Below are 20089 nucleotides of genomic sequence, written 5' to 3' on the forward strand. Positions count from 1 at the left end.
AGTATCAGACACATCCAAGTGCTGTTGCCTAAAATGGGGCTTCATTGCTTTTTTGGTTCGATGTTTACAGAAATATCAATTTTATTGATTCATTACCCTTGTAATAAAATTCAATCTTGGCAGGCAGTCAATAAAGGTTTAAGCTAGGGTTCTGTGAGTGACCGTCCAGTAGCAAATATGGAGCTGAAGGGCTTACTCAACTAGGGGGTCTGGGGGCATCTCCCCAAGAAAATTTTGCAGAATTGGAGTATTTTTGGTGCGTTTTCCACGATTTTCAGCCGATATGTTTAATGTGTCGATTGGACTTGAATAATAATGTGTCGTTTACTTTGCCAAAAACCTATAATAGATTGAAACAGCCTGTGCTAAATGCATCAATTGTGTTAACACCTCCATGATTTTCTTTGTTTACGACGCTTGTCCAACGTTGATCTTGGCGGCCATCTTAAGGGAAGTGTTACGGTTCGTCATGGGTGTGCACATCTGTGTCCACAATCGTCATTTATGCATGTCAGTTGTGAAATCACTTCTATATTTGGAGGCTTTCAAAACACGGTATGTGATTGGTTAAATGCAAACAAATCAAGAAGGACGGCTGTTTATAGCACATGGTTTTTTCAACACTTTTAAGCCATGGTTATCCATAAAGGCTTTTCTGCAATGGTGTTTGGCTACCAGTGTCCATGATGAGGTTGCTTTGCAGTATAAAGTGGCTGCCAAGTCGCCATTCAGGCGGATACAGTTTGTAAACCCAACAGTGCAATTGACTCTGCAGGAATGGTTTTCTTCACTTCTGCTTTGCACGATTTTTTCTGTCCCCCCACCCCCCCCCCCCAACCCCACCCCCCATCACTTTTCTAATGGTCCGTCCCTAAACAAAGGTTTCTCTCGCCAACTTCGTTAAAGAGCCACAACCCAAACTCTAAAACAAGTAGAGTCCAGAATATGGGTTAAAATTGACAGCTGATCTACAGCTGTCGAACTGAAAATCTATTCACCCGACGAACCCAAACTCAGGCTACCGTGAAGCGTGACCGTTGGTAAGATGAAATGCAAATTTGTTCGACCACCGCTGACTGACAAATCAGTTCAACTTATTCAGTTTCCAGAGTTTTTTTAGAAACAACGCCTGCCAGAGAGCTGGAAATCTCGCTGTTGAAACCAAAGAGCCATGTCTGTGATCAAGAAAAACTGGCAAACAACAAAGCCGACTATCAGAGAAAGAAGCATGCACATGTTCAACAATGATCTCTTCAGCGATGTCAAGTTTGTTGTGCAAGGAGGGCGCAATGGCGAAAGTGAAAGTAAACAAGTGATTCCTGCTCACAAGTTTGTGTTGTCGATTAGCAGTCCTGTGTTTGAAGCCATGTTTTACGGTGAGCTGGCGGAGACTACAGACTCTATTGAACTGCCTGACTGTGAATACGACAGTCTGTTGGAGTTGTTTCGTTACATGTACAGCGATGAAGTGATCTTGAGCGGAAGTAATGTGATGGGAGTGATATATTTGGCGAAGAAATACATGGTGCCTTCACTGGCTGTTAAATGCACCGAATATCTGCAAGAAAACTTAGATCCATCAAATGTTTTCAGCATCCTGCCCTCTGCTCAGAAATATGAAGAGAAAAACCTGGTGGATCGATGCTGGAAAGTGATCGATAAACAGACAGAAGAGGCTGTGAAATCAGATGGATTTGCGACAATCGAGAGATCCTTACTTGAAGCAGTTGTTGTAAGAGACACTCTGAGCATAAAAGAGGTAAATTTGTTCAAAGCAGTCAATCTGTGGGCAGCAAATGAATGTGAGAGACAGGGCCTAACAACCGATGGCGAAATCAAAAGAAGAATTCTTGGGGAATCGATCGTAAAAGGAATACGCTTTCCAGTGATGAAACAAGATGAATTTGCCAATGTTGTCATTGATAGTAAAATTTTGACACCGGAAGAAGTCTTCGCCTTTTTCAAATATTACAGTTCAGCATTGAAATCTCCTTTGGAATTTTCTGAGTCCTTGAGATCTGGTTTCCACGACGATAACATTTTCCGCTGTGGTAGATTTCAATCTGTATCAGGAAATGGATGGGGTTATGGATCGGGGGGAGCAGACCGTATTGATTTTACTGTGGATAAGGACATCATGTTGCATGGACTGTGTTTGTTTGGAAGTGAGAATAATGACTACACAGTGAACTTGACGATAAAGCAAACCGGCTCTCATTTAGCAGGAACATTTTCTTCGAAAGTGTTGCAGCACGCAAACGGAAGCTATTACGGATTTGAAATTTTGTTTGACTCTACAGTTGAATGCAAGAAGAACACAAAGTACGAAATCGAAGCTCTTATATCTGGGCCTATGTCTTGGGTTGGAAGTGGCAGCCTCAGCGCTGTTGTTTGCTCTGGTGTGACATTTACATTCACGGACAACGCGAATACTATTCGTAATAATGGAACTTCTGTTAGATCCGGACAATTTCCTGAAATATTGTTTTCTGTGCAGCCCTAATTCCGCGTAGGTTTGAAATAACTTCCTTCTGCGATGACTTGAGTAATGGACGTTGCCGAAGGACAATTTCGAGTGACATTTACTACTTTTTTTGTGATAATTCTACAGTTGTTACATGCCGTGTTTCCTTCGCAGCTGATGAGATTATCCTTTTAAATAATACTGATGAAGTTCTCATTTCAGTGAATTCGCCAATTTCTAGCCAGGAGTAAAAATGCATTTTCTGTACATCAATTTTCTCAAATCAGTTTTTGGAGTTAAAGTACTACGGTAGTGGTAAGGCTAATAACCAGTGTCTAATTAACCTTGTACGCAAAGTCCCGGTGAATTGTTTCTGAATGTGTCTCGATAAAGTTTTTTCTGGGTCATACCTAGCATTTTCAATCAGCTTTTATAAGTCTTACCTTCATGGGATCGATCCAGTAATTGGAAAAGGATTGAAGTTTGGTATAACGTAGTTCATTAAGGCAATCGATTTTCCATGGAAACGATAAACAAAAAAAGGAATTTAAAATCGACAAAACACGAATTTTGCCCGAATCCGATGTGATCTATAAAATCTAGTGCCGATGTAGAGCAAGGAGAATAAAGTTTTACAGGAATAAACATTTTAAATAAAAAGTAAATCGCACTAACATTTCAAATTATACTTTTGTTTTTGCATAACAATAGTAAATGGACCGACAGTTGAACACTGTTTCGACAAAATTGCTTCAAATAATAACAAAATGTGTATTTAAGTCATGTTTTAAAGCCATGAAAGTTTTGTTGGATTTCTTTTTCGTGAATGCTAACCACAAAAATCAGCGGCACATGAAACACTTGCAAAATAGAAATTACCTAAAAAGAAATGGGCGTAACAAAATAAAAAGCGTAGAGCAATTTTCGATTGAGTGCTGTAAAACCAAAACCAACATTATCACGGACAATCTAACGCAGGGTTTGTACTCTTTTAGTCTTTCAAAATTCCATGACTTTCCATGACCTTTTCCATGACTTTTCTGAGTTTTCCATGACCAAAGTTAAGTAGGTACTCTCACAGTAGTATCAAAACAATCACTTATTTAACGCATTTTCCAGCATTATAATGGATAAAATGCCTGCTTGTGTCTATTTGTCTCAGACTCATTGGGTTTTTTTTTCGATTTTTTTGTCTTTTCGCCTTTTTGTTCTCAGAAAGCATATTGTTTTTCCATGAATTTCCATGACCCGCACTCCATGACTTTCCAGGTTTTCCATGAACTGTACTAACCCTGTAACGCACCAATCAAAACTTGACCTAATTATACATGTTCATGTAGCTGACGCAAACCGCGGGAAAACGTGTGGGAACGAGTCACTACTGGTTTTGGTTTTACTTCTGATTGGATGAAAGTGTTGCATGAGTTCTTTAAAGCCAGTCATGTCGCGTTGTAATGCAAAACCAGTTACTTTTCAACACTCAAGTGAAAACCGCTGTATTAATAAAAAATTTTACAGTTACTGATGTACGTACTTTTGTTCTTGTCAAGGAGAAGCATCTCAAGAGATTTGGGCGTGGACTCCTACAACAAAAAAATCGACAATTATTGTACAGACAGAAATATTTTTGCCCCTATCCATTTTCCAATGCAGAAAAAAAAAAAAAATAATAATAATAATAATGATAACAATGATAACAATGATAACAATGATAATAATGATAATAATGATAATAATAATAAGGTAGATAGCTAAAAACTCTCTTTAGTGGAATTCTATTTATGCAAATGCTTCAATCTGTTTGGCTGAGCTATCGTACACTGTCAGCCATTTGTAGTGTGCAAGTGTGCAGTGGCTTCAGGTTGCTTACACAATGGACACGTCTTCTCCCTTACCAAAGTTAAACAATACTACATGATTAAATTTGGGAGATGATAAAAATTAGAGAAAAGCACTGTTAAGTGACTTGAATTAAAACCTTAAAGTTGTTGACTAAATTGGCATCAGTGCATGTACCCAGCTGCAGGTTTCAAATGCCAATTCATTCCGCTTGCGATTTTACTAAAGCGTGATAGTTACTGAAAATGCTTCATTATCTGGCGGAGAGTTACAAAGAACTCTGACTAGTAAATCGATTAGATTATTCGCTCTCAATTTTTACCTCCAGCCTCATCAACTAACACCGCATAGAAATATCGAGCTCATAATCTAATTATAATATTTAGTCAATGCTGATGTGAAGTGACTATTATCATTGATTGACAATATATTTATTTCATTTTCCTTATTACGATATAACAACTCTGAAATTAAAACATATTAAAAACTGACAAAAATCAAAACGCACCATTTTTTCTCCATCTCCACTTTCCTCGCTTGTTGAGAATTCTATTGACTTTAAAATGCTGAAAAACAACCACATAAACATACATGTACTAGCACCTCAAAATTTAACAGAAGCAAAAATATACAATGGTAAGCAACTAGTAAACTTATAAATCTAACTGCAGGACAAAACATTATTTTATTGATAACAAAGGAGACAACTGAACAAGATAACGCGTCTTCTCTTGCTAAACTCAACCTTCTTCTGTATTAAGGTTATTCCCCAGTAACGCATTGTGCATCCCTACTGCGCATAATTTCACTCGTGATTAGCGCGCACGCATTAAAAAAATGGCGGCTTTTTCTTTACAGCTGGACCTCGCCATAGAGGTAAATCGTCATTTTCTCACAAACGAGTATGGTGACCTATCATTTTTTTCTGTTGTTTTGAATTGAGTAATAAATTTTTCTGTGTAAAATAAATATGGACCAATTCTCAGTGTAGAACAAAAAGCAATCGTTGGAAACGTGAATTTAGTAAGCAATCGTGACTACAATCATCGTGCCATTATAAGGATTTATATGGGTATAAACAAGGTGCTGTTGCTCCTAAACGAACATGGGGACCCCTCATTTTTATTTCAAAATTTAAGTTCCTATAATATAAACAATCAATAGGCAAAGTTTCACAAAAATCTCAGTGCAGGTTCTATCTCAGTGGAATGACCTTAACTACATCTGGATTTATTTTTAATATTTTTTGGATGGAGGAAAGAGCAAAAACACATCTTTAAACACAAAGCAAACGTATAATTAATGTTATTTATTTTATTGTTGTTTTCCAATCCATAGACCCTTAGCATAAATTATCATAATAAATAAATAATCTTTGATGGGGAGGCCTACGTCACAAAGTGGTTTACAGAATGGTCCTCTATTAGTATTAAACAAAAGCAAGTCTAGGAAAAATGAGCTGGATTTTAAAAAAACTAATATATAACTATACAGAACTAAAAATATAAAAAGTATTAATAGATAACAACAAAAGGAGACAAGTGATAAGTCAATAAAGATGGTGAATTTTAAGCTCAGTAATGAAATGTGAAGGTGAATTAATCAACATGATACAAGCGTGGGACAAAGAAAAAATTCTGAGTCCCCGACAGGAATCGAACCCATGACTTCCCGAACACCAGGCAGGCGCTCTATCCACTGAGCTACGAGAACTCATGGAGAGCAAGGTCATTTAACTGAGTTCATATATGAAAGGTGTCCTGCATACTGCTAGGATCAACGCTATCAAATTCATTGTGAGTAGTGTATGCAGGACACCTATCATATATGAACTCAGTTAAATGACCTTGCTCTCCATGAGTTCTCGTAGCTCAGTGGATAGAGCGCCCACCCGGTGTTCGGGAGGTCATGGGTTCGATTCCTGTCGGGGACTCAGAATTGTTCTTTGTCCCACGCTCGTGTCATGTTGATTAATTCACCTTCACAAAAGGAGACAATAATAATAAAAAAAAACTTTGCATTATTCTCACTACATTAAACTACAAATTAAAGTTCGGCTTTGGAACAGACACTCTTAAAATTAATTTCGCTAAGGAGTTACACATATCTGTAGCAAAATTTAGAGTGGTCCAATGTCCCCATCTTCTTCTTGGTCTGTAATGTCCCCATCTGTCCCCACCTTCTAAATTTGAATAACTTAGAGTATTTAAGGCTTGCACATGTACATCCTTAGCCTTATACTGATGTTTCCAAACAATGGATTTGTCACAATAATGTGAGGCTTAGATGTATAAGTATTGTTATTCAAATATCCGCCATTTATGCAAAGGATCTAATTTGCTGACTCCAAATCATGTTTTGTTTTTTTTACCTCAGCTCTCTTTTGATTTCTTCATAGTTACTCTGTATATCAAGCTTTGCCTCCTGGTTTAGAAGTAAGCAAAAGAAAATAGAAATTAAACAAACAATATTCAGCTCAAAAGCGCTACGTCCATGATAAAGGTTTCCAGTTTGAAAACTCCTTGTCAAGAATGACATATTCCTCTACTTCACTTACAGCAACTAAACTACAAAATTAGTGTACATGTAACAGCATAGCAACAACTGTGAACATTATAAGTACATATACATATAAATAACATTAATGTGCGCAGGTACATGTACCTTCTATTAACTATTTTTTAGTTAACGCAAGGAGTTCATTCAGTTTAAATACATGTAGATTTTCGAGTATAATCTGCACCCTGTAAAAATTTTCCCTATTGGTATGTTATTTATTACTTAATATGTGCAGCATCGTTGCACAAGAATCTATGATTTTCAGAGTCACAAATTTTGCAAGATAACAATAATGACAGTTCACAATACATTTACAAACTTGTATATTGTATGGTTTATTGTACAGTATGTTGTACACCTGTAGCTGTTGACAATTCTAAATATTATGGACCTTTTTGGTGATATGGCAACCATTTTGAATTCTATTTTTTCAAATAGCTATTATGGGAATATAGATTTGGCACACATTACCAACTGCTGAAGTGCTGTGGTTTTGCTAACAAGTTGATCTTCTAATCTGCCAATCTGTAACAAAGTAAAAAATTGGTGAAAAGACCAAAGTGAGAAATACAACATAATTTCCCGGTATGTACAATGTACAATGTTTTCAATAACAAACGATAACACCACCCAGTGAAATACTGCACTGAAACAAAGTTGATACTCTCTTTTAATCTTTCAAGATTCCATGACTTTCCATGACCTTTTCCATGACTTTTCTGAAAGTTAAGTTGCTATTCTCACGGTAGTATCAAAACAATCACTCATTTAACATATTTTCCAGCATTATAATGGATAAAATGCCTGCTTGTGTCTATTTGTACTGTAATTAAAGCCTGTTTCAGACTCATCTATTGTTTTTTGTTTTAGATTTTTTTTTGTCTTTTTGCCTTTTTTTTCTCAGAAAGCATAATGCTTTTCCATCACTTTCCATGACTCGCACTTAAATTCCATGACTTTCCAGACCTGGTAATTGAAAATTGTAATAAATTCCATAACTTTCCAGGTTTTCCATGACCGGTAGGAACCCTGTGAAATCTACCTAGAATGTGTAGTTCCATAAAATATCCGTACGGTCCACCCCGAGAAAGGTTGATGGAAATTCTACGGGGGAGAGGGGTTTCAAAAGGCAAAATTCTTAAAGTAAAGTATGAATTGCTAACCCAGAATTTCCCAAGGGGTGGGGGCTTCAAACTAAAAAACCGTCTGTGGGAGGGGTATGGATATTTTATGGGAAAACACAATCTGTCCTTGCTCAGTTCAAAAAAATCTTATTGGAGGAATTAAGATGAAAAATCTATGAGATTCAAAACTTGGACTTCTCATTGCATTTTTCCCTTACACAACGGATGCAAATGAAGACTGGTTGCAAATCTAAATTTCCTTGGTTGACATGAATGGTAAAAGTTAATATATACAGTGCTGTGACAGCAACTGAAGACAAATTTGCGATATAGCGTGATGAAATCAAGACTGTACATGTAGCACATGTCAAAACAGCATTATGCAAAATTGGACTGTTGGGCACCTTAAATGCACAGTATAGAGATACAGCTGAAGAGTTAGAAAAATTTTGAATTCATTTTTTACCTCATTTGCTCCTGATTCTTTCAATCTGCTCTGTGTCACTTGTAAATGCTGCACATCACTTACTAGCTGAGATATCTGTTAGGAATAATTATCATAAAATAAATTCAATTTTTGATGAAAAATATTGACATTTTACGCTCAGTACCCTCTGTTCCGCCCTTGAGTGGAACCCTCAGGGGTTCAGAAGAAGAGGCCGCCCAAAGCAATCCTGGAGGCAAAGTGTGCAAGACGAGCTTGCCAAGAAGAATATCTCTTGGATAGAGGCAAAGAGAACTGCCAAAAATAGAGTCAGGTGGAGCTCCATGGTTGATGCCTTATGCTCCCCATGAGGAGTGAAGATGGCCTAATGTAATGTACTGTACCCTTGGAATACTGGAAGCTGACGTAGAAAGGGCAAATCAGGTGAAGATCCTAAATTATCTTACATGATGTATAAACTGAATTCAGTACTGTTCTTCTCCCTGAGCAGATTTCAGGGTTTTTTCAATTATGTATATTTTTTTATCAGTCATGGCATTGCACGTGGCTAAAGTGCTTTCTTTACGTTGTGTTACAGCACTGTATTGTATGTGCAGGCATTTTGACCTGGATAGAGCACCTACATACATAGTACATGAAAACCAGCTACATGAAGGCTGATATGACTTCCTCTCTAAATATCGTCATTTAATATTATTTAAATGCAACATTCTTCACAAGTGTTACAGATTACATTTCACCTGAGAACACTGAGCTTCATACACACTGTAGCAACAGTCCTGAGTTGAAATCCTGTTGACAAGCCCTAATTTCCCTCTGGCTTTCTTTGAAATACATACATTGCCTTCAGTTAAGAGGATTAACAAATTATTTTAATTTATTTTTCCATAATAACACATGCAATTAAACTAACCTGTCTTTCTTTGGCTGCCAACTCATGTTCCAAGCTTGAACGTGAGATTGCATCAATTGCTTCAGTCTACATCATTTACAAGAGAAAATAAGAAGGCTCATTCAAAATACAGTGTACAATACACCAATTCCAGAAAAAAACCGGAAGTTGCACGCAAGCAAGGCTTAATAGCCCTCGAGCTTTCAAAATGGCGGACGAAATGCTGGGGAAGAACGAAAAAATTCGAATATATGTAGGTTAGAGCTACTTGTCTGGAGCAAATGTGGTAAAGAAAAGGAAAAGAGTTGGACACAAGTGTTGTGCGGCTGCAAACTCTAATAATCGAAGCAAAAACCGACCTGATTTATCATTTCCACGACTGAGTTTCCTTCGGACAAGCTAGCCAGATAAACAAAGAAGAAAAAAGTGGGAAATACTTATGCAAGGGGGAGGTGTCTATTTTACCTCGGTAGGAAATAATTTTTGTTTTTCCGAGCACTTCTTGCCAAGTGATTTTAAACTGAGCACACTTTTTGAAACTGGGAGCCGTACCCTCGGCTTTCCCTTGGGCAAAAGTTGATGAGGAATCTCTGTGTAGAGCAAAATATGTGATGCATCTGAGTCTGGCATATGAATACCCATCAGCTTCAATCAACTTAGGAATTAATCAGTTTTCATGCCTCTGAGGTAAACAAAAAAAGTTTCCCAAAAACAATGTTGAATGTGGAAGAACACTAGTGATTTAAATACAGCCATTGATGAATTTTGAGTATTTTTTACTTGCTTAATATTTCAGCAAGATCTGGCTTTTAGGTTTAATGTTTCAGAACTAGTAGTGTCAGATAAATTATTGCATGTGCCAATTTCCTGTACTTGATGTTGGGGAGCCAGCCATTAATTATTTACCTGAAGTTTTCCTAGGCTGAATTTGAAAACATAAAGTGCTGAATAGACTGCAGAGAGATAACAGGTCAGACACCCAAGACCTGGACATCCAAAAGTGAACTTTACTCTGAATAAGTCTCACAACACATTTTAAGGCCTAGTAGGAATTTTCCTTAATGTCGCAGATTTGATAGACAGCTTGTACTGGCAAGCAGGAAGGTTATAATCTTCATCCATTCTATGCAACCAAGTAAATCAGAACTGACTATAATTTTAATACCAATTTTCTAAGGAAGACTGTTTTCCAACCATGAACCAGAACTGCAAATGTAAGAATACAAGCTGAAATGGCTATTAGGAGAATAAATGGATGGCATATATTTGATGGTGTAACTCCACTAAGGTTGTGTAGAGTTGTCAATCAACCCTGGATAGTGAGCTATTTGCTTGTAAACTGGCAGAAAAAAGTTATCTGATGTTTATTTGTCATTTGGTAGTGACTTTAAACAGAGTACATGATAATGTTCATCAGTGGTAATCAAATATTTGGTGATTTCCACCGTACTGAAATTGTACATTATGTGGCTTCATGTTCTATTTTCTGGCACAGGGTGTAACATAGAAGGAGACATGGTAGAGCTGGTGTATAATTTTGCTAATGACATAAAAGTGCAATTGAATTTGACCTCATTGAGAATTTCCTACATTGTATGATTTTATAGATTCCCAATTGTTTTGAACTATTTTGAACTATTTATTCAAATATTCATCACCAGAGAAAAACTGGAAGTAGCTGAATTCTCTAGTATTAGATGCTGGACAAACTTTTTGGACCTTTGATATACATTATTTATTCTGGTTTTAACAATAATCACATCGTGTAAGGCCATCTCTAAGCATTAGGTAGGCCAATTCATATATAATATATTTATCATAAATTGTTCAATATTCTTTAGCATCTCCTTCCACCATTCTATGTCCAAGGCATTTTACTCATTAAAAATTCGCAGTTACTTTCAATTTATAGCCAGGACATTCCAAAGTCTGTTCACAACAAAGAGTAGTTGTTGCACATTGTACATCATAAACTGAAGTTCATATAACTCTTGTTTACTTTTAAACCAGGGTCAAACATTTTGCATATTGATTTTATAAGGCAATCTTTCAGGGTCTCACTATCCATAACAATGACATTCCTAGCTTAAATTATTTCATGGAGATTGCCCTTACTTGGGTCTGTAACCTCAGTCCAGCTGGGGGACCCTGGGGAGGCCCCCAAAATTTCCCTTTTCTCTTGAACAAAAAACAGCATTTTGTTACTTGCACCTTCGTCGATCCCTGTTGATGCATTATTTCAGTGTACTTGTTCATTACTAGTTGCTAGTTTTCTAGGCCATCTTTCATGGCATGTCACTGATAGTCTTTGTTACACTGTAGTACACGTCACTGATAATTTTATTGGTGATTTGACTGATGAATCAGCTTTGTGATTGCGTCCTACCCTGTAATGCAATGATGCTGTCACTGTACCGAACCCTTGCTTATATCATTCTTGGCGAGCAGATCGTGGTCTTGTTTGATACTCTGATTAGCATCTTTTGAACTTTTAAAAGGATTTCCCTTTATTCTCTAACACCGAATGTTAATTTATGAAGAGAGATTGGATATTCTCAAACTTGAGAAGACTGAAGTCATCAGTGAAAAATGAATCAGCCGTAGGAAATTTTTTAAAGTGTTTTGCTGCAATATTCCCGATATCTGACACAATTTTTAAATTCACTTCCGTATGTTCTTTCGATCTCTTGCTGTAGCTTTAGTACAGCATTCTTCGGGTCAGGGTCGTAAACTTTTACAATTTTCATTTCATTCAGATTCTTTTTCCTAAACCGACCATGAACAAAGTTCTTTTAGGCAATAAAAATGGTGAGAACAGGTTGTTTTTGCGCATACTGGAGATCGAGACAATCGAAGGATGGAAAACATACCCATCTAAAAGTTCCTTTATTTTGCCCCTTTGATTTATACGGCGACTTTTAAGTCAGAATTTCGATTGGCTGAGTGTCAATTTTTCAATGTTCTTCGCTCACACTGACGCCAGGAATATCATCAGAAGAGAGATTGCCCTTTCTTCTTCGTTCGCCATGTTGCTTTAATTACCGCGAGGGCTATTAAGCCTCGTTTCAGTGCAACTTCCGGTTTTTTCTGGAATCGGTGTATTCTGTACACTCATTCATTCATTCATTCTAAAATGAGTATAACATACCAAAACTTTCCACCTGTATACAAACTGATATTCTTTAATTTGTAGTACCACAAACACGAATAAAAATTTAAGAATGCATCAACTTAGTATGGGCACTATGATTTCCACATGCAAAAATAATAATAAATTATTTATTTCTTCTATTTCTGTCTTTTGATAACAACTTGCAATAAGTTCACACACATCATTTCTATTTGAAACAGTATTAACTTCATGAACTGTGTAATTGTGCCTTTCATCTTTTTCTCGCCTTCCTTTTCAATGTCACTGACAATTATTTGAACATGCTGTGATCAGATCTAATCTGTCACCATGCACTGGACTCCACCAAGAAATACTGATAATGGAGAGTAGAAACGACAGGAGTGTGGAGTCAGCTGGGGATAGGTAAGGAAGAAAACAAAAGACAGGCAGCCATGGCAGTCTCTTATCATGTCCTTATGCACCCAGAGGAACAAGGGGACGTGAGTGAAAGTGAGCGCTATGATCACAAACAAGCAGCTTGTTTGACACTTAAGATACTACATGTAAAACAAGACAGCATGGTGAAAATATAAAGTCTACTATAGACTAATAGTTATGACTACACTGCCAAATATATCAACATTTGTTGTAATCTTACCATGCTTGGCCTTCCTGAGTCACTTGCATTCTGAAATAAAATCATAACACAAAGATACAAATAATTTATAAGCAAGTGATTCTGACAGAGAGTTGAAAGTTAGCTGAAGTCCATTTAAAAGACACGCAGAAGTTGAACAAACCTGTAATGCACTTTGTGCAGCAACAAGCTCTTCCTGCAGAGATTCAACTTGTCTTTCAGCACTCAGTGCTCTCTGTAGGAAAAAAACAAAGATGCTAGAGCATTTTTTTCAGGCATATTTTATTTCCTTTTCCACAATGTGAGATACAAACACATCAAGCAAATCATGCTTATTCAAGTAGCTGACCATGTGTGAAGTAGACCATAGGCATACAATAAATTATCATTAACAGTAACTGTTTCTCTGAAGGCCACAAAAACGTGAGAAGAAAAGAGGTATAGGTGTGAGGAAAGAAAAAGAGGTATGAGGCATACTTTCAAGTTGCCAACCAAATGTAATCACTGACAATAGGCTGTGTAAGAGTTTTGTTGCACTACATGTAAATTAATTATTGTCAATGATGTTTACCTGATTTGCTCTCTCTACATCGGCTTCCAGTATTTCAATTTCTGAAGACCTTCAAGTTGTAAACAGAGGAAAGAACTGACCTTAATCAGTAAAACAAAACCACATGGAAACTAAACCATTGTTGTAAAGGATCTGCTGTAGTTTAGTTAGTTGGTTAAGTTTAATATTTTAGTTAGTTAGTTTTAATTAATATTTATTCACAAAAGTACATTTTTACATTGATTTCTTATTTTGCTTTCTTGGCACACCTGTAAACAAGCTGCTGCATCCTGTAGACTCTGCTTATACATGTAGCTACAATGTAAGTGTGTGACCAAGTAAAATAAACCATGTCTATGTCTAATATGTCTAGGTAGTAGTTACAGTACACACCTTGCAACTGTTACTTCATCAAACTTGGCCTTCACATCAAATAGATCTGACTGTGCACTATCCAGGGCTAATAAAAGACCAAAGTAAAAAACCATTAGCTATCATCGTAGACTAGACATGTGGGCAAAAGACTGGCGGTGCATACATGTAATATATGGGCTACAGTCATGTAGCTCTTTGCACACATAATTTGTCTGCCTATAAGTTAGCCAAACAATAGCCAAGGCCATTTCTGAGGCAACTTTTGCCTTTGTTTCAAAAGAGTCCTGAGGGGAAACTTTTCATTATCATTACGAAAATGACTTTGATTTCAATTCAAATAAAACCTGCACATGCAACTCCCCACAGAGATGAGAACAGAGAGAACAGTCTAACTTTAATTTTTGCAACAACTGGCTGAGTGACCCTCTATTGCGTTATTCAACAGAGCACAAAGAGAGGGGATGAGGTGAGGTAAGAAAGAGGCACAGTCAACTTGAGAATTGATTTGTCTGGTGATTAGGTGGTTAGTGTGGGATCAATTGTTCCTGGTTTAGACCCTGCGTTTAGAGCTGATGTATTATGTTTCTTAGGAAGACAATTTCCTCTCACAGTGCCTCAATCCCTCTCTAACCAGGTGTACATATGTGTACCAGCATCTGGTATTTATCAACTGTTAGGGTTACACGTATGTGACAAAATAATGCACTTAAACTGGCAACTAATGGACTGATGCCACTTCTAGGAGAAGTAAGAGGGTTCACGACACAGTACCTAGAATATTGTTGGTTTCAGAAACTTTTGAACAGATGTGATCTCAAAATCTCAGAATCCTTTGCATAATGACTCATGAAGTCTCATAATTCTGTCTCAGACTCTAAAATTGTTTAGTTCTCAAAAGAAATCAGAATTTCAAACAAGGGTTTCAGTGTCTCTCTCTTTCCTTTTTGTTCAGTTTTGGTGTCTGGGCAAGTTGTGGAGTTTGCCTTTCATCATCACCTACAAAGGTTCATGACTTTGTAAAATGCACTTGCCAGCTTAAAGACTTTGAAGTAAGCAAGTTTGATTCAAGGAGAGAGTTCAGTAGGAACATTGGGGTTTCACCCTTGATGACCTAGTACATACCAGCTTGAAGGGTTGCAGCTTTGTGCTCTGCTTCACCAAGCTTTTTAGCAACAGAAACCTGAGTTTCCTGCAGCATTCTCTCTTTGTCAGAAAACATCTTCTGCATGTCTTTCTCCTTGTCCTTCACTCTTGCCTGTGTGAAACATTTAACAACTTACAACTGGTTTTTGCGAAAAAAAACCTGGAGCTACATATGTACATGTATGAATGAGATGTTCAAATGTACTGCATGTGGTAGGGAGCTTAAACAAGCCATAATGGCAACAGAAATGAGAATGACACCAAAAAAAACCCAACTGATTAGCAGCACAATTGCTTTGCACAGCTTTATAAATCTTATTACAATTTCTAAGCACCCTTTGCAAAACAGCAATGTGAAATGATTTCTGATTTTTCCAAGAATGTTAACCATAATGACTAATTTTTTGTATTTCCATTTGGAATTGATTGCTAGCATTACATAAATTGTTTAGTTTGAGCTACAGGTGACTAAGTTTACCGATCAGCATACTGGACAGCTCTGAACAATTACGAAGTTCAAAGACAAAATACGAATCCTTCTTTTATTAGGTGTGACAGACATCCTTTGGATTGCTGATTGCCTTTGTCATAACTTCATATGTAGTTCCCTACATACACGTGTTTGTTACATGTATGAGAGAGGTCCTTTAGCTTGCAAATGTTCAAAGTAATATCCACTTGTTTGTACTAAAATACCTGAACTCTGTCTTCCATCTTGTCTTCATACTCTCTCAGTTTCTCTTTTAGTCTACTGATGGTCACCTCTGTAATAAAGGGGAATTCAAAGCAGACAAAAACATAAAATATAAATGGTTCCTAAATGTTACAACATGACATAAAATTGCAGAATAATTCTTTTTTGTCTCGTCTTTGAGCTTGAACCATGTTATGTTGACGTGAAGTTGAAAGATGATACTTAAACTTAGGTGAATTAAAAAATACAGTAACTTGCATTGGGTAACACTGAACATGTACATTATTATCAAGGGGGGAGGTACGGTGGACTGGAGCCCTGGCCACGGGTTCATTAATTCAGACAGTTAAATATGTATACAATGAATTTGCAATAAAATTACTAACAGCCAACATACTATAATTATACCTTGATTTTTAACCTCAGCAAATTCAGTGTTGTATTCTTCTAAGGTTTCTTTTAGTTGCTTATTTTCAATTTCATAGTCCTGCAATCAGAACTGGTGATGTTAGACATACCATATCTCATATTAGAAGAGAAAACAGAAATAATTTTTATTACACATTTTGTACCAGTTTTATCAATTTCACTGGAATTCAAATTAATTTCACCTGTAGTTTGGAAACTTTCTGCTGCTGAACAACAGCCTGTTCAAGAACTGGTAATGGATCTGAAACATAGGCATTGATCTAATGACAATGTGATAAGTCTTACAAATAGTGATCAAAAATACAAAATTAAGGTAAAGATATCATCAATAACAAACAACCTAGACACACCAACAATATAAAATCCCTTTACTATAAAACTGTATTATATTTATAAATAAATAAATAAATAAATAAATAAATATACATTTATATAGCGCCATTTTCCACTAATTGTCCATGGTGCTTTACAATACTTTACTTTATTTGTCCAATGTTGATGCATGCTGTTGACCCAAATAATCATTGTTACCAGTAACAACTTCGTAATATTCCTTTTGAATTATCATGTTTTTTTAATTGATACAACCTAATAGTATAATTTATGATTATTATAGATAACACCATGTCCAGACTCACACCACACCTGGAACATCCACAAGTTTCTTATAAATTGAAAGAAAAGCGGTTTCTGATGCCTTGCTTCTTTTTGAAAGAGCATCAATCTGCAAGACAAATTTATGTACATATTTTTTCTTTTTTTAAAAAAAAGTCCCAGCTCAGTTGTTACATTTAATTATGCCATTCACAGGAAATCAATACATGTACATTGTATGTATGTACATACTTTTAGAAGCACTTAATGACTTGCTTCATGTCTCAGACAGGCTGGTGAAAAGCCTTGTAGGATCTTATCTTACTGTGAGTATTAACCCACCTTGAATAAAATTGTTCATATACATACAAAATGCATTTCTTACTCACAAAGTCCTGACGAGCAGGGATAACTTTTACTTTATAATCGGGTCAAAATACAAGCACATTTCAACTGCTTACAAAAAGGTGGTATTTATACAGATGTGCCTCTGTTCATAGAATTACTTTGTTTTATCAGACAAGTATTATTATGAACTGAATTGACTTTGCAAAGTTCCTTCAATATTATTATTCATAGCAGTAGCAAAATTTGAGATAAAACACCAAGTTGTTCAAAGGGTGGATAATACTATCTAGTGGATAAATCACTATCCAGTGGATAGGTGTCTACACATATCCACTGGAGAGTGACTTGTCAGTAGGGGTGTAATGATTCATATTCCTTGCGATTCGATTCAATTTCGATTATTGCAGTTTGACTTCGATCATTTCAATTCGATTATGCAAAATATTAATGTTTTTTTAATTCTTACAACATGATACCTACATGTAATGTAAACATCATACAACCCTAAAGCCTCAATTTTAGGATACAACGAGCGTGTTGCACATGGTTTGCCTTATTTGGAAATTCTTAAGGGGTGGTAGAAGGGCAACATTTTTACCACACAACACAAAATGGCATAGGAACTGCAAATGTCTTTACTCGTCAATCAAGTTCTGGATTCAGATTTCACAGTATAATAACTCACTGAGGGCACTCTGAAAAGGGTATGCAAAAAGTCAAACCAAAATCGAAATGTGGAATCAAAGAATCGGGAATTGAACCGAATGATCATAATCATGATTAATCGAGAATTTGATTAATCGTTCAGTGCTTTCAGTATGACCCGGCTCCTGCCAGAGCTCTGGCGGGTACTCTCTTGCGAATTGCCAGCTGTATTCCTGCATTAATGTTCTTATGGAGTCAAATAAAAAGGAACTAGCAATTCACCCTTTTAAATGGTAAGTTATTATTGGAAAGTTAATAAAAACGTTGAAAAAAAAAAAAAACAACCAAATAGTTAATTTATACGTTTTTCATTTGCGTATCAAACATAACATTGTCGTAAACACCATCGTCACTAAAGGTCACACTCCAGCACACATTACATGATGTACCTTGATTTTTAAGAAGCCTCGTTTCCATGCATTGTCAGTTCCACAATGAAGCGGCAGCAGTCCATGCTGTTGTTTCTGCCTGCTTCTAGTTCAACTTCAAAAAGCTCATGGACGCAATCAGGCAAGTCTTTAATATGGTGTAAGAAGTTAACATCAAGCCAAGTCTTTATATGTATTGTGAATGACTTTGGTTTTTAAAAGGTCTTGACTTCAGTATGTAACTTAATTTTCTGAACAGTTTGTTTTTGTTCGTTCGTTTTCGTTCGTCTTAGTTCTTTTGCATGAACATAAACACGACCACATAAGGTTTTAATGTAGTATTTCTTGAGTCTTCTGACAAACACACAGTGTGACAGTTATATATACACAACTGAAAATAGTGTATAATATACATGACTGCCTAGAACTATCCAATAAAATATAGTTTTCTGATAAAAATAATGAATGCTTGGGTGTTAATATTTTGCCTCAAATCACCGGAAATCATGTTCCTGAGCTTCCTGATTTCAAAAATTTTCTGGGGGGTATGCCCACATACCCCCCCCCCCCCCCAGAGGACAAGGGGCCTTTGGCCCCTTTTATCAGCTCTGGCGGGTGCTAACAAAAGGGAGACACCTACTTCAAATCTTACTGAAAGCACTGATCATTACACCACTACTTATCAGGTGGATAGCGTTATCCACCCTTTGAACAACTTGGTTTTTTAATCTCAAATTTTATCTCAAATCAACTGGGGCCTAATGAGTAATTTAAGTAGTTATATTGTGTTGAAATCCGAGAGAAAAGAAGCCCATTCAAGAACAACTGCCAAATGACATTGGGCATAAATGGTCCAATAACACCAGGCATGATGCATTAACTTTCCAATAGCACAGGCATGATGAGTAAGCTGCCCAATAAAATGCAATAAATGATCACATTGGGCCATGTAATAACCAATCAGATTTAAGAATTTTGTCATTTTACAACAGCTACAAGTATGATCAAGCTACAAACAATTATAATAACCTCAGCTTGGAAACTTTTTAAAAGAGGTGCCATCTTTTTCCTGATTTCCTGCAAGGAACAAAAAGGAAACAAACAAAAATTAAGCAAATTCAATCCCAGCTCAGTTAGGTACACAAATTTCCACCATCACAGGTACCTTGCGAAGTAGAATTTATTGTGTGACATGTGTCAATACCTACATGTAGTTGTAGGTGACCAATGAAATGACGTTTCAAGTTGTACTTTTCCTGTTTACAGGTATCACACTATCTCAAGTGCTATAAGTGTCAATATTTCGCATTACTGAATAAATAAACATAACTATTATTATAAAGTTGACAGTTACTTGTGAAAAAAGTTGTTTTCTCATTCAATGTTTCTCATTAGCTTACTTCTGGGGTATTCTTTTTAAAATCACGGCTAAGTTCGACAAGCTTCTTCCTTGAAGTATCTGATTCATCTTGGCGATCTGCTAGTTCTGCTGCGGTCGTGTCTAATGATTTCTAAGGACAAGGGAGAAATACATGAAGCGATACTTTAAGGAAACGTCACACAAGTCAAATGTAAAATGCAAACCATGACAAACTAAAATAAAGGTACACAATGTTTTGTCAACATTTACAACACACTTGAAGGACTAAAATAAATAAAATATTCTACTTCTGGGGTGATCTTACCTGGAGTTCTGGAAGGGAAAATTCTTTCCAAAAATTTCGCATAGACTGGAACGACGAAGCCGCCATATTTGTTTATCGCCAACTCGGCGTCATGCGCAATGTGCACTGTGTAAAACGTCCCACAAA

The 20089-nt window shown here is 36.5% G+C and overlaps 1 protein-coding gene and 1 pseudogene across 2 annotated transcripts in view; one reads left to right on the plus strand and one right to left on the minus strand.

The window, feature by feature from the left end:
• LOC110066941 (protein CASP-like) overlaps positions 1–20080 on the minus strand; it is a 33841-nt gene extending 13761 nt beyond the window's left edge. Inside the window, exons 1-18 of one of the 2 annotated variants that reach the window (XM_089280081.1) lie at positions 19964–20080; positions 19679–19789; positions 19308–19355; positions 16909–16987; positions 16446–16504; positions 16243–16321; positions 15837–15904; positions 15120–15252; positions 14016–14082; positions 13644–13692; positions 13236–13307; positions 13094–13123; positions 9345–9410; positions 8453–8527; positions 7334–7387; positions 6675–6727; positions 4812–4869; positions 3999–4047 (exon numbers count right to left, since the gene is read on the minus strand). In XM_089280081.1, coding sequence (XP_089136207.1) covers positions 3999–4047; positions 4812–4869; positions 6675–6727; positions 7334–7387; positions 8453–8527; positions 9345–9410; positions 13094–13123; positions 13236–13307; positions 13644–13692; positions 14016–14082; positions 15120–15252; positions 15837–15904; positions 16243–16321; positions 16446–16504; positions 16909–16987; positions 19308–19355; positions 19679–19789; positions 19964–20029 — 1216 coding nt within the window. In that variant the 5' untranslated portion in view covers positions 20030–20080. Of the gene's footprint in view, positions 1–3998; positions 4048–4811; positions 4870–6674; positions 6728–7333; positions 7388–8452; positions 8528–9344; positions 9411–13093; positions 13124–13235; positions 13308–13643; positions 13693–14015; positions 14083–15119; positions 15253–15836; positions 15905–16242; positions 16322–16445; positions 16505–16908; positions 16988–19307; positions 19356–19632; positions 19790–19963 lie in introns of those variants that run through there. The other variant, XM_089280082.1, reaches the window with a different exon arrangement.
• LOC110066987 (BTB/POZ domain-containing protein 6 pseudogene) lies at positions 876–4779 on the plus strand (annotated as a pseudogene).
• Positions 20081–20089: the final 9 nt, after the last annotated feature.

The sequence above is a fragment of the Orbicella faveolata genome, unplaced genomic scaffold, assembly GCF_042242905.1.
Source record: "Orbicella faveolata isolate gen_17 unplaced genomic scaffold, um_ofav_v1 contig_47, whole genome shotgun sequence".
NCBI lineage: Eukaryota > Metazoa > Cnidaria > Anthozoa > Scleractinia > Merulinidae > Orbicella > Orbicella faveolata.